Source organism: Seriola dumerili, unplaced genomic scaffold (assembly GCF_002260705.1).
Source record: "Seriola dumerili isolate Sdu_G_001 unplaced genomic scaffold, Sdu_1.0 BDQW01000120.1, whole genome shotgun sequence".
Classification (NCBI taxonomy): domain Eukaryota; kingdom Metazoa; phylum Chordata; class Actinopteri; order Carangiformes; family Carangidae; genus Seriola; species Seriola dumerili.
In genome coordinates this window covers 1733231-1746826 of record NW_019174375.1, presented here as the reverse complement: position 1 = coordinate 1746826, position 13596 = coordinate 1733231, and the positions used below count along the sequence as shown (strand labels likewise).

General features: G+C 43.8%; 1 protein-coding gene across 1 annotated transcript in view; it reads right to left on the bottom strand.

The window, feature by feature from the left end:
- LOC111223897 (pro-neuregulin-3, membrane-bound isoform-like) overlaps window positions 1–13596 on the bottom strand; it is a 333890-nt gene that overhangs the window by 121554 nt on the left and 198740 nt on the right. Inside the window, exon 2 of the mRNA XM_022748194.1 lies at window positions 1663–1792. Within this exon, the coding sequence (XP_022603915.1) occupies window positions 1663–1792 (130 nt within the window). The remainder of the gene's footprint in view (window positions 1–1662; window positions 1793–13596) is intronic.

Below are 13596 nucleotides of genomic sequence, written 5' to 3'. Positions count from 1 at the left end.
GGGGGTTGGAGAAACACAGTTAGCAAAGGTAGATTTATGTTGCGGCGACCTAATCGTTTCGCCTGTCCTCTCACTGTCAGCCCACAAAACAAAAACCAAACCACCCTCAGAGAGGTCCAAACTATTACTCTGGCATCTGCATAACTGCAGTCCCTTGCAGCTATGCAGATTTGTCTTTTAGTCATGTCGACAAGGGTGGTCTCTGCATAGATGTATGACTATGTGGGCCACCTGAAACTGCACTAACTTTTGCATCTGTTTCAGACTCTATCAGGGAGTTAATTCACCTCTAATAAACACAGTTCAAAGATCAGGTCAGGGTTAGGGAGGAGATCTGACTACCAGGCCTGCAGCATGTAGGAGGATTTATAGCAACAAAAACAGTCTGTGTGCATATGTGCACATCATCATGAAATATGTATTCGTGTGCACATGCTTCACTGCATCTCTTCTGTTACATTCTGTACATATATTCTAAATTCAGTGATTCTCACTTACATTGCTGAACTAAAACACACCCCTTATTATCATTCACACACCCACACACACACCCACACACACACACACTTTTGCATGCATACGGATGTATACTTGTAGCCCAGGGAAGGCAAAACAGACTCTTTGAAAAACAGGTCGGGTGGAAGTCCTGCGGTTAGATTTTGGAAGAAGTTGTTCTGGGACTTAATTAGTAAAGGGCCCCACATTTGAACAGGCTAAGTGCCCATGAGCTCTACTCTCAAATCTGGGACAACTAAGACACACACACATAAGATGGCGACACCCATGCATACACACTCATACGCGCGCGCACACATACATACACACACACACACACACACACACACACAGATTATGCATATGTACACATATATACACGTTGCACGGCTGCACAGCCACTGAGCTGCAGAAAATCTTTTCCATACAGTTTATCACAGAAGGACCAGCTCCTATAGATATCTGCCAGAACCAAACGCAGAATTAAAGGAGTTGTGTAAAGTGTGTACGCTTGAAACCCGGCTCGGACAGGTCTGTAGCTCGGTCTGGCAGCTGGAGTCACAGCAGTTACTGTGATTTTAAGGGCGATGCAGAGTCACAACAAAAAAAGCATTTAAATCTCCACAGAAACATTTCGGACCAATCCTTTTCAGATGTTGATATATGTTCATTAAGTTCCAAGCAATGATTCATTTACTAATGCATTCCTACACACACTTCTTCCAGATAGAAAAGATATAGTACAACACGGACAAACAGCATTTAGCTGACTGTGACTGTTCAAATGTACTGTACCAATTAACGGTCGAGGAGTGGATTATGCTGAGAAGTGGTTTGAGAACTTCCTATGGACACTGTGTTGTCGTCTTTGGCCATAAATCTAGGTCACCCTTGGAATCCATTAACTGTTGTAAATTCATGCAGCTTCTACCGTCCATTAAGGGGCAAACTGCACATTCTTTAGAGCCATCTTCCTTTTAAACCTGCAGGGTGTGGTGCGGGATGTGTTTGGTGCTACAGTCCTTTGAGTTAAAGGGATTATTCCTTCATTGACGGGGTTAGGGTCACAACCAAAAAAAAAAAAAAAGAAGGCAGAAGAAAAACATATTAAATATAGGAAGACAGAGAAGAGGGGGAGGAAGAGGAGGCATTTAAATAATCACTTACTTGCAGTGCTTGTGAGGCCCACTGAGCGTCTCGATGACAAAGCATTCGCCACCATTTAGGCAGTAGGCCAGGTCCTTCTCATGACAGGGTTTGAAATGCTCTGAGTGCAGCGGCGGGACAGTTGGAGATGCTGCAAGACAAACAAAGAAACTCTTGTTAGTCATAATTAACTCCTATATACACAGTGAGCTCCAAAAGTCTGAGACACAGAATAAAAAAATAAATTAAAAAAAGCAGAGGCTCTTTAGTCTCCACAACAAGTGTGCTGCTGCCTCATAACACACTGCATGTTTGTGGATGAAGCCGACGCACTATTGTTTGCTTAGACCCTGCAATGTCACCGGCGAAAGATGGATGGAGGACGGCTAATAATCTGTCCTGCTGTGATTAATACTCCCTGGTCACAGTTGCGCTGTTGGAGAGCTCGACTTCTCCTGGCGATTTATCACGACATGCATGGCCGATTGTGGACAGTGCACAGTCACGAGGGAATCCGCTCCATGTACCTTAATAGATGATCGTATAATTGGAATTAATAAACTGAGCATCAGTCGCTTAAGAGCAATAAAGGAAATGCAAAAAAGGAGGAGGGGATTAATCTGCAATTAATGGTGTTACAGGCATGTTTCTACCTGTTGAGGATAATTTATAAAACAAAAAAGGAAAATGAAATGGTTTCAGAGAGTGCATGGACAGTCATCCATCGATGGGACATGGGCTTTCAGACGCCAGGAGAGATCGGATCTGCACCACAGATGATGCTCTTATTAATATCAGAGCAGACTGCTGACTGTTTCCTTTGTGCTTACAAATGAAAAATGAGTGTGCTAAGGGCTCTCATTAGCCCGTCCACAGCCATGTTTTTGAAAGTAGCTGGATGAACAGTGATGAGCAAGAACTTTATGCTTCAGTGAAAATCCGTTTTACTCACAGGACACAGTTATTACCACTAGTATACTGATTACTGCATTAGGTCGCCCTTTAATGGCGTGTGGAAGATACATCGGAATGAACCGCAGATTTCTCAATCAGGAGCTAAAGAGAGAATAATGATGAGCAGTGTTTGGGGAGGGAGGGAGGGAGGGAGGGGATGGATGGGTGAGGCGAGGTGAGTTATTTCAGTATGGACCTCAGATCCCTTAATCAGCAGTATGAGGCATGTTTGTGGCAGGGTTAAGTTATGAGATGCTGGGTGCTGATTGGTTCTCTGGGGATCTTCAATAACCCTTGGTAATTGGCTGGAGAGGGGCTGGTTTCCATGTGAGAGGTTTAGTCAGGTCAAGAATTGAGTCAGCGCTAAGACGCGGTTTTAATAGACGAGGACGTCACCGGGGTCGGACACGATGACGAGAATGTTTCAAGCTCGTAAAGAGTTGTTTAAACACTTCGACTTCTGAGCCAGTCAACACTTCTAAAACGCAAATCCCTCCGTTTAAAACAGCTTTATTATATTTTCTGTGAATCTGTAAGAGCTTCAGTTTGAGGGTTCGGAGTTTCAAACAAAGGAAGTGATGTTTGCCGGACAGGGCAGGTCTAAAGAGGAGACGTGCTCGTTGCATTATAGGAAATGTAGGATTATGGAGCTTGAGCCAACTGGCACAAAAAGTCAGGCCTCGCTGCCTCCATTTTGACAATTCTGACGATTATGAGTTGCCCAGCGTCGCCGGCCTGCAACGCCAAATTACAAGTGACACTTGAAGTAGCATCGAGGTCTTTTTTTTTTTTTCATCTTCAATAATATTTATGCCTTGCAGCTGTTCCGAAGTTAACTTTCAGACTGATCATCAAGCAAAGGCAAGCTACAGACACTGCTTTTCAACAGGCAGGGTTAAAGGTCAACCGCATCGCGACGGTGATGGTCTGTTCCCATTAAGGTGATGCCGAGCATGATGGTGAATCCCTCACCTGCTCTATAACCATAAGACAATGTCAATCCTGCAGAAAGTTGATGGAGGAGCAGAATAAAGTCCAGTTTAATCTCTCTGCAGACAGACTCTCTCTCTCTCTCTCTCTCTCTGAATTAGCCTTGGGCTTATTCCAGACATGTCCTCCTCCAGTCTGCATTCATAATCTGTATAGTTGCCAGCATTGAATGAGACAAAAAAAATATGCCTTGTGCTCCTCGCAACAGGAAACTGACTCAGTGCTAATGAAAAAGCACTGGACAGCTTATACAAACACAAGCAGAAGTGATATTTCACAGCAATTTATATTTCACTTTAGTTCATTTCAAGGATCATACATTTCAAAAGCTGTCTACCCCCAAACTTGGATTTTGAATCGCCAGTGGGCATTTTTCAACATGGAGGGAGAACTGATTTTAAATCGGAGATGCTGAGATCTGATTTAACAGCCGACCATCCAGAGGGATTAGTGTCACATGGAGGGACTCAGCCGTGCACGACTTACATTCAACGCATAAGAAGTTTTTCAAGTGCCAGTGTCTCAGCGAGCGGGAGAGAGGAAGAGTCATGACGGAGAGCGGAGGATGTGACACAGCAACAACTGATGTTTTCAACAGGTCGTCCGACCTCAACAACCAAACAGGTTGTACGTTCCAACCCTCCGACACCACCCACGGGAGGCGCTCCTGAAATTACAGCAACTTATGATGGGAGGCCTTGGTTGTCACGGTTACAATAATAAACACACAGACTATACTGAAAGTGGTGTACCATACTTCCGTCGGTAGCATGGTACGGTCGACTACGTGTTTAGGTTTAGGGAAAAGATCTTCCTCAACATTAGACAATCTCCGTTGCCATGGTAACAACAATAACAACGTGAATAGCTTTGCTGGTCATCCGGTATCGACTATTTTCTGGCTTTAGTGTTGGAATATGACCAAACATCAATTCCATTTTATATGATTTGACCATGGATCCACAAAGTGCCACCTCAGCTTAACCTTTTTAAAGCTTTTCTTCTTTGCACTTCACGTGGATTCACAAGGACCATAATGAGATTAAACTCCACTTTGACGAGTGCATTTTCTTCCTTAGCGCAGCTGCCAACCAGAAAGATAAAGAGATAACTCATAAAAGAGTAAGAAGGAATATAACAATGCCACTTGAGCATGTCCTGGGATGGTTTCCCTTTAGCTTGTAGTGCCACACATTCTGCACACAGACACTCAAACAAAGGCCAGAACCACAAAGCACTGCTGTGTCATCCTTTGCACTTGCTCTGCAACACCACTAGACTAGATTTTTCTTTTTTATATACACAAAGGATTTCCCTCCAGACATGATTTCATGCTCAGACTGAGCTGCGCTGTTTTGTTAGTCCTGGCGATAAGTGACAGAGGCACCATTTGTCGTCCTCTCTCTTTGTTTTTTTTTTTGTTGACAGAGTTGTCACAATGCACTGTAGGTTGTTTAGCTTAACACTTGTCACCTGTCAGCTCAGACGCTGTACGCACTCAAAGAATTGTGTCATTTTCAACAGCGACTGCCAGAGTGGACTGAAAAAAAAAAAAAAAAAAAAAATGATTTTAGTCGGATGAAAATATGACTGCAAGTTTGAAAACACTGCGCGCAGAAGGCAGACGTCAATCACTGCAGAGGAAAACAGTCCAATTTACTCCGCCATGCTGTGAAGAGGGAAAGAGGGAGAGGCACCGCGAGGATCAATAAACCATCGGGCGCTGGATAACAGAACCCTCCACTTCAAACTCTTTCCCTTCTTCGTCTCTTACCTTCCTTTTCGTCTCCTCCTCTCTCCACTCCAGGAAAAGTCAGGAAAGAATAAGGAATTTGCTGATTTTCATCTTTGCATCAGGGCACCACTCGGTTGTAGTGGGGGAACAGGCAGCAGCCATTTATGTAGCACTTAAAAATTTAGTGATAAAAAAAAAAGAAAAAAAGAAAAAAGAAGAGAAGATCAATCAGAGCCGTTTCAGAACTTCTAACAGTGACACTGATATCCTTAGAAGACTCTCGAAGAGCTGAATATGCTAAAGAGATCAACACAGAGATAAATCCAATCACCAGTGAGACCAGGTGATGCAGTATTCATGGTTTAATTACTGTTCTTCCATTTTGTAAATCCAGATCAGCGGGGAAATAACACAGAATGAATTTCAGCTTTTACAAATTCAAATCTGGAGACCAGACAGTGCAACCCTGTCTCCTGCAAAAGACCTTCTCAAACTACTTTGTTTTACCAAGTATGTTTTGAAAGGGAAGCAGACACTGGAGACCGGGGGGGAGGGGGGGGCGTGTTGTTTGTTGGTTTCAAACAATGTGTTGTGGTTGGGAAATATTCCTTATCTCTCGTCCTACAGGAGCAACCTGATCACTTTTTCAATATTTAATCACGGCCACAATGTTTCCCTCGACCTTAAGCAAGTGCCTAAATAAAAACATTTAAAAAAGAAAAACTTCCTCCAAAATAAACAGCACAGCACAAAAGTATAAATATCAGTACTTATCATCAATATCCGTTGGCAGAACATCAGTGTCTTTCCACATTGTTAAATATGACGGTTACAGAAATGATTCATATGACCTGAGCTGATCCTTCACTGTTCTAGTTAAGACTTGGTTTAGACACAAAAACTACTGGGTAAAGGTCGGACTGACTGTCACCATGATTAAAAGAGGAAAAAAAATACTGAATGTCAGGAAACTGAAAATTTAAGTTTTTACTCCGTCCATTCATTCTGACTTTTCCATCGCTAAAAAAAGATCGCACTTCATTCGCCTGCGTTGTTGCGTAGAAGAGTAAGTCATTTCTCATTTCTTTTGTCTGACACACATTTTTATTGTTCTGGATTCCAGATATGACGGACACATATTATACATTTCTACAGTTTCTGCCTAATAGAAATACAGTGTACTGTGCAGAAAGTGTCGCCCACACATAGGGATGGGGAAGCGTTCAGAAACTCTCGGTATCAGTACTGTTACCAATTTAATCAAATCCAGTTTAACAGAAAGAAAACTACAGTACACGATACATGAGCCAATCACCTGCATCATTAGATCTTGGTCCGAGCACGCTGCATGGTTATTGGCTCACTGACGACGATGAGATTTACTCCTAGTATCAATCAATAAAAAGATCGAAGTTCGATAAACAGCCCTCCCCACACCACACCTCATCATGCATGATTTTAACATTCACTCCCGTCCATACGTGCACAGAACCACTCTTCTGCAAAACCACATGTAAGTAAGTTGTTGTTTGCCGTAATTATGAATTTCCCTGTGTCAGAGTTTGGAGATTGCTTATGCTAACCTACAGTCACAGGCTTCTCGGCAGCTGCAAATACGTCTTTCTTTTACCAGATAATGCTTGAACAGTCTGAACAGTGGGTTTTCAGGTATGCAAGGTTCACGTTCTCAAGCAATGCAAATATTTCCCTTCAAAAATGATCCAGGAGGGGGCCACTTCCAGAATGTTACTGCATGAATGAAAATGCAACCATTTGCATCTGATCCTCTGGGATATTTTCCCACAGATTTCCAGCTCCATTTCTCATTATTGTTTAATACATAAGGTATTTATCTGTTTTATATATTAAACAACGGTCTGTGGTTACATCTTTCTCTCTAAAACTAACCTGTTCTCTATGCGCTTTCACAGAGAATTTGAATAAATGAATGTTTAAATATGCTTAATGCAGGAAACACAGCAGTTGGTTGTGTTAAAATGTTAAGATTTTTGCAGTCGAGCCCAAACAGAACATTTCCAAATTGTTGCAAATGAAAACACAAAGCTTTTCTTTGCTGGTGTTGCAGTCTTTTCTAAATTAATTACCTTCAAAAGGCCAGTTCAGCAAAAACTGCTTATGCACTATCCAAGTCATATTTTATCAAGAGCTAACAATTACCAACAAAGCACTGATTAGGCAATAATGGGTGAAACATGTTGATGTGGTGAACGTGTTGCATTGATACTGGAGGCAGAAGTTATATTCCCTGTATGGCTGAATGCACTGGGGTAAACACAATTATTTCACAGTCACTACTTCTTCTGCGCTCGCTTCCTTCCCTCCTCTCTGTCCTCCCTTGCACATGCGTGTGCACCAGCACACAGATGTGTTTGAGGGGGTTAAAGCGTGACTTTCCCGTGGGCCAGACATGTAATGGCGCCCTTCGTGGATGACATTCCCCCAGAGTAGCAGACTTACAGGCAGCAAGCCAGCCAGCCAGCCCCAGCCAGCCAGCCTGGAAGCCATGCTAACTGATATCAAAGAGTCTCTGGCAGGCTAGTCCTGGCCTGCCTGATTATTGATTGGCCCTGAGAGCAGGAAGAAAGACCAGAGGCACAGGGACTGGAGAATAAAGGACACACGCAAACTAGGGAAAGCTAGGAGGAAGTGGTGTTCTCTGGTGTAGAGAGAAGGCTTACTGCTGTATCAGGTTGTAGGTTTTGAGATTTAAGTAGCAGTGAAGCTGTGCATCAGTTCACAAACACAGAAGAGAGACATTTAACTCACACCTGCTGGTGCTTGGAGGAAGAATTTGGAAACTTTGGATCGAACCAGGACAAGAAGTGTGTTGCAATTACACATGTGAACGTATACACAAAGTAGTCAGCTGGATAAGAGAAAGGTGTGTGGTATCATGCATTCAATATCTGGGAGGGATTCTGCTCAATACAGCTGACAGGGAAAATAGGTTGAGGTCAGGATTCTGTGCAGACCATTAAAGTTACACTCAATGAAACAATTTCCCTGTGGACCTCAGTTTGTGTGTAGGACTATTGTTACACTGAAACAGGAACTTTTCCTTCAAAGTTGAAAGTACAATATGAATCACGGTGTGCAAGATTTCCGTTCACTGGATCTACAGTAAAGCCCCTTTTCCACGCAAACATCTGGCTTTTGTCAGTAATGGAAAACGGTACAATCGTCATTCACACCCGGGTCAAATGACTCCGCAGCAGACGTGGGTCTTTGCTGACGCCAGCTCCGATCAGCATTGCTGTAAACACAAAACCCACGCTAATTTTCCCTCCTTTTCCGTGCCGTCTGTCAGATCACACACGCTGTAAACACACCTGTCACCTGCGCAGCACGCTGCTGCTGCACCAGAAACACCACAGCTACACCGCTGGCAGTGTAGAAGGAATCAATCGTCTCTTTTAGCTTAAAAAAAAAACTCGCTTACACACAATAATGTTGGTGTAAAAAGGTTATGAGGGCCTTAACACAAACACATCAACAGCTCCATAACAGAGGTCAATGTGTGTGAACAGGCGTGCCGATACCTTTGACCATACAACACAGCTAACACCCTGAATGAGATACAGATACTTTAGTAGCCTCGCAGTGGCTGGTGGAATTAATTCATTCTATAGGTGAAGAAAAACTTATTTTACTGTGTGCATCTGAGCTCCAGTGCATCATTAGTACCAGCCGTCCTCACCTGACAGTAAATGCAGTCAGAGAACGTTAGCCGGCAATTAACTGAGGCTGAATGGACTTAAAAGTTTCTCCCTGATTAATTGACTGGTCTGCGGTGCGGCTGCTGTCTCTCTCAGACTGGATTGGAACGGGGGCGAGACTGTCATGGACACTCGACGGAGTAAATTGAGGGAGACAAATGATTTATGTGAAATAATTGGAGGTGGCATGTCTTCCTGTGTCCTCATAAAAAAGTACATCTTTGATGGCGTGGTCATTTAATGGACTAGAACACGGAACCCACTGGCGCCGTTGCCAGAGGACTGTCAGATAAGTTCAGACAGATTTAAGTTGCCTCGTATAATTGCATTTTATAATACAGGCAACTTTGACTTTTTTCTGTGAATTCCTGCCAAATGAATATATGAACAACCAAGTGTGAAAAAAAAACAACAAAAAAACAAATAGAGAAATTGTGTTGCTGGTTCTAGCGGCGGCTGCAGTCTGTGCCTGTGGTGCGATAATTGAAATTGTGAACTTGATATTTAGATCAGGCTCATGCTCCAAATTTAAAGCAGATGAGATAATTTATTTATTTAAAGCCCAGGCTGTGACTTAATTGGCAGCGCACAGTGTAAAGCCATCTGATGGCGCACACTGAGGCCGTTCATGAACAAACCATCCGAAAGGTGTTAGAAACAAATAGAAACTCATGCATGAAGCCTCAGATGGTTCTGTTCCTCAAACAGATGTTGTTTTATCCGGGGAATCGTTCACATCCTCCTCCCCCCCGGAGATCATAAAAACATTACTCTTGACAATTTGCACCGCACAAGATAATAGACTCCATAGCGTGTCTACGGTGGCCCTGAGAGCTCAAGACACTGCAACAGAAAAACAGACGAAACACAAGCAAATTCAGAGAACATCTTCATCGATTTGACAACAAATGTGCTGCAGGTGCGCAAAGCACAACCAAAGTGTGCTTGTGCTTTTTACTTCAAACATCACAAAGCATTGAACTACAACTGCATCCCAGCGGGGTTCATCTTTTTGGCGTCCCCTGGAAACACTTCAGTCGTCGTATGCGCTGCTTGCGGCGAGTTTCCGTATTCGGTTGTGTTGTGACTCTTTGCAGCGTGTTTCTGATTTCGCTTGTGTTTTCTCAAGACGCAGTGCGTGGGCCACCGTAACGTCTCTAATAGAGTTCACAGCTCCTTCTCACAACCAACAGTGATATCTGAATGAAACATTTCAGCTCAGTCGTTTGTTGTAGATTTTCATTCAAATTGCTTCAGTAAACACATTGATTCAACAGTGGGTTCTGATTTCTCTTTACGAACTTACTGTTGACAGCCAGACGTGATTTATCAAACACCACTTTCTCAAGATTGAACTGGCATGAAATTTGATGCGCAGAAACATCTCACTTAGACAGACTGACCTGAATTTTACCTCTCGGGGACCACAGTGCTGTATAGGAGTAGCACCGCAGGGGAAAGAAATTTAAATTTGGAAACCTAATGTAGACAGAACCGCTCATGCCATCACTCTGCCAGAAAAACCCCATGGGGTCAGTGCTAAAGATTTATACTCCTGATGCTTCCCGGCTGCAGTCTCGGGATCCCTAATAAGAAATCATGTGTTTGGTCCAAAGAGTCAAAACCGCTTCTCTACTTTGCTTCCTGTTTCACTGGTTATGAAAGCGTATAGATTGATGAAAATGTGTTTTACGCACATGTAATAAAACGTAGAAATTTCACAGTGAACACCTGAGTTCCCCACTGACAAAGCAAACAGCTGTGGAGCAGTTCTCCTTTCTCTCCATGAGGGATGATGCTGTGTTTCCTCCACGAACAGAGATAGGAAAGCAAAACCAGAAGCGTCTTTTCCTTAGCATTTGAAGAATTCTACAAGCTTTTATCATGGCTGCCACTTAGATACTTCTGGGTCAGTTCACTCAGTTTTGTAGCCTCACTAATAAAAAAAAGGACTTTTTGGAGTTTACCCACGGCATGCTTAGCAAACAATCCCTCAGTAAAATAAAGGTCAAAAAACATATTCCTTCTCTGCTGGTCCATTTCTTTTCATCCAGTTCTTCTCTTTTTTTTTTGCTGAAGTGCTGCTCCAGAGTCTGTCTCCCCGTTAGCAGCTCTCCATTGCAGCGGCGGGGGTCACCTGCAACTTCCCTCTGTTCCTTCTCAACAGAACATGGACCTCACACATGCACAAATATCTGAATGCAACACGGCTACACCCCGACAGCTTCTGCATCTACAGCATACACCTGAAGGGTCTGTGAGTGTGTAAAGTCAGAGAATGGAGAAGCACACAACTGTGCACACAGCGCCACGCTACTGAAAGTGTCTATCATCTGAAGCTCACAGGATCATATGGTACGTTAGAAGCAAACGAGTCCCAGGCTTGTCCCTGCGCTCGGATATGACCCGTAGGAATGTACCAGCAGCAGGCGGAACGGTCATGGATAAAAGGTTCACCTTTTAACTTCCTCCTAACACCGATTTTTGTTGCTCTTTATACTACGTCACCTGACCTCCTCTAGTCGGAGACTAGAAGACGGATCAGAACGGTTAGCCTGGTTAGCATCTTTCATTTGTTTATGTTGTTTGTTAGCTTGTAACTGGAAGTGACTGACGGAGTATTAGTGGGTTGTGCTAATGCTAACTCTTTGCTCTCTGTACTGACAAGGTTTGACAGGATTGGTTGCTTAGATTACATGACGTATGAAGCCCTGGCTGTCATTGGTTCACTGGTACGTCTTGTATCATCAACATGTTAACGAGGCTAAAAACTTGGCATGAGTTTTGTAAAGAAGTCAGGTCATAATAAATCCAACATTGAACTGAAAAGACAAATCTAGTGTCAAAAACATTTGTCTTAAACTCCTGCTCTTTATTTCCCCTTTTCCCATTTCCTATTTCTCAAATTCATTTCCTTGTAACTCTCACTTAGAGAAGCCACAGCCACTTCTCGAGGCAGGGTTGTAGCTGCAACGTCAAACAGACACGAGGTGGGCATGGTGGTGGGAGGATATTATTGCACAGCATGATCCAATAAAGATAACAGCACACCTCTCCTCTCTCTCTCTCTCATCCCCACTCTTCTACAGCTGTCCAATAAATATCCACCAAATCACCTTCATTGATACCAAGGCTCTTTTGAGATAAGAGCACCAGTCTGTGATGTGCGGTCTTTAATCACTCTGAATGCCTCCTTTGCAGATTCTTTTGGCTGAATTTAATATGTTTTATGTGGCGGCCAAATGCTAAAATAGATGAAAAGCTAGAGCGTATACGAATTCAAGGAATTGTTCGGCAGCTGTAGGAAAAGAAGGGCCTTACCCTGGACATTTTATCACAAATTGTTCTGCCAGAAAGTGTTACAGAACGTGAATGAATGGACTTGCAGGGAGGCGGCCTGCATGGTCTGTTTTACAAAAAGATCTTTGTTCTTACGCTGTGCTGAGAGATGTGTCTCTCCCGTCCGACTCCATATTTGGATCAATGGGAGACAGACAGTGTGGACAAGCTGGTCAATAGAGCGGGGGATGGGTGGACGAGAAAAGAAAAGCAAAAAGGGCGATGGGGTTGGGGGGGTTAGGCAAAGAAGATGAGAAACAGGAGGTGGAATTTACGGGAATGATCCCATTGGATCCCTCAATCCAATGCTTGTGTGCGTTTTCTCACCCGAGTGTGTGTGTGTGTGTGTGTGTGTGTGTGTGTGTGTGCGTGCATGTGTGTATGCATGTGGGCATCTGTTTGTGTGTGTGTGTGTGTATCAATCTGTCTGTGTGGACTCAGGGGTGTTGCACAGAGGCAGCAGAGCTAAACCATGGCAGCCACTGCATTGCAGATAGTTGGCCCGGTGTGGCATGGCACAGATAGATGTGTGTGAACAGGCCGCCGTGCTCCGACTGTACGGCCAAACAAAAGCAAAATGGCAGCACGTCAAGATAGCTCCGCGGTCAACAACAGGCTAATCATGGAAATCTGATACTACCTGTTTTCTCCTGCTCTCTCTCCCTCCCCCCCCCTCACTCTCTCCTCACACGTACAGACACAAACACACACATAAACACACTCCGGTGGCTCGTTGTTTTAAACACACCTGCTCGATGCAGATAGGCCCACTACAACTGCTAATCTGTCCGTGTGTCAGTCAGCCCAGCCTGGCCCAGAAAGTAACCCCCCCCCCCACCTCTTCCTCAGATCGTATGCGCGGGACACCTCCACGGTTCGCCAAATAAATAGCGCTAAGTATCAGGCCTCGTCCCGTCCCCTGGCCATCTGGCTCTATAGTGGAGAAATTCATTACTCTCCAGGTGATAGCTCCAGCACACTTTCTCTGGATTGGCTTTGTGTCCCTGCAGGCTGCATTCTGACACTGGAGATTATAATCACAAACTGGCTGCTGGTGTGAATGTGAATGTTGCTGCTGCCATCGCTGCTGCTCATACTAATATTCACCTTTCTTGCTCTTATTATGACCACCGTTACCACGACTGCAACCGCAAGTTGCTATTCTACTACAACTACTACAGGACAGTGCTGATAGGATTA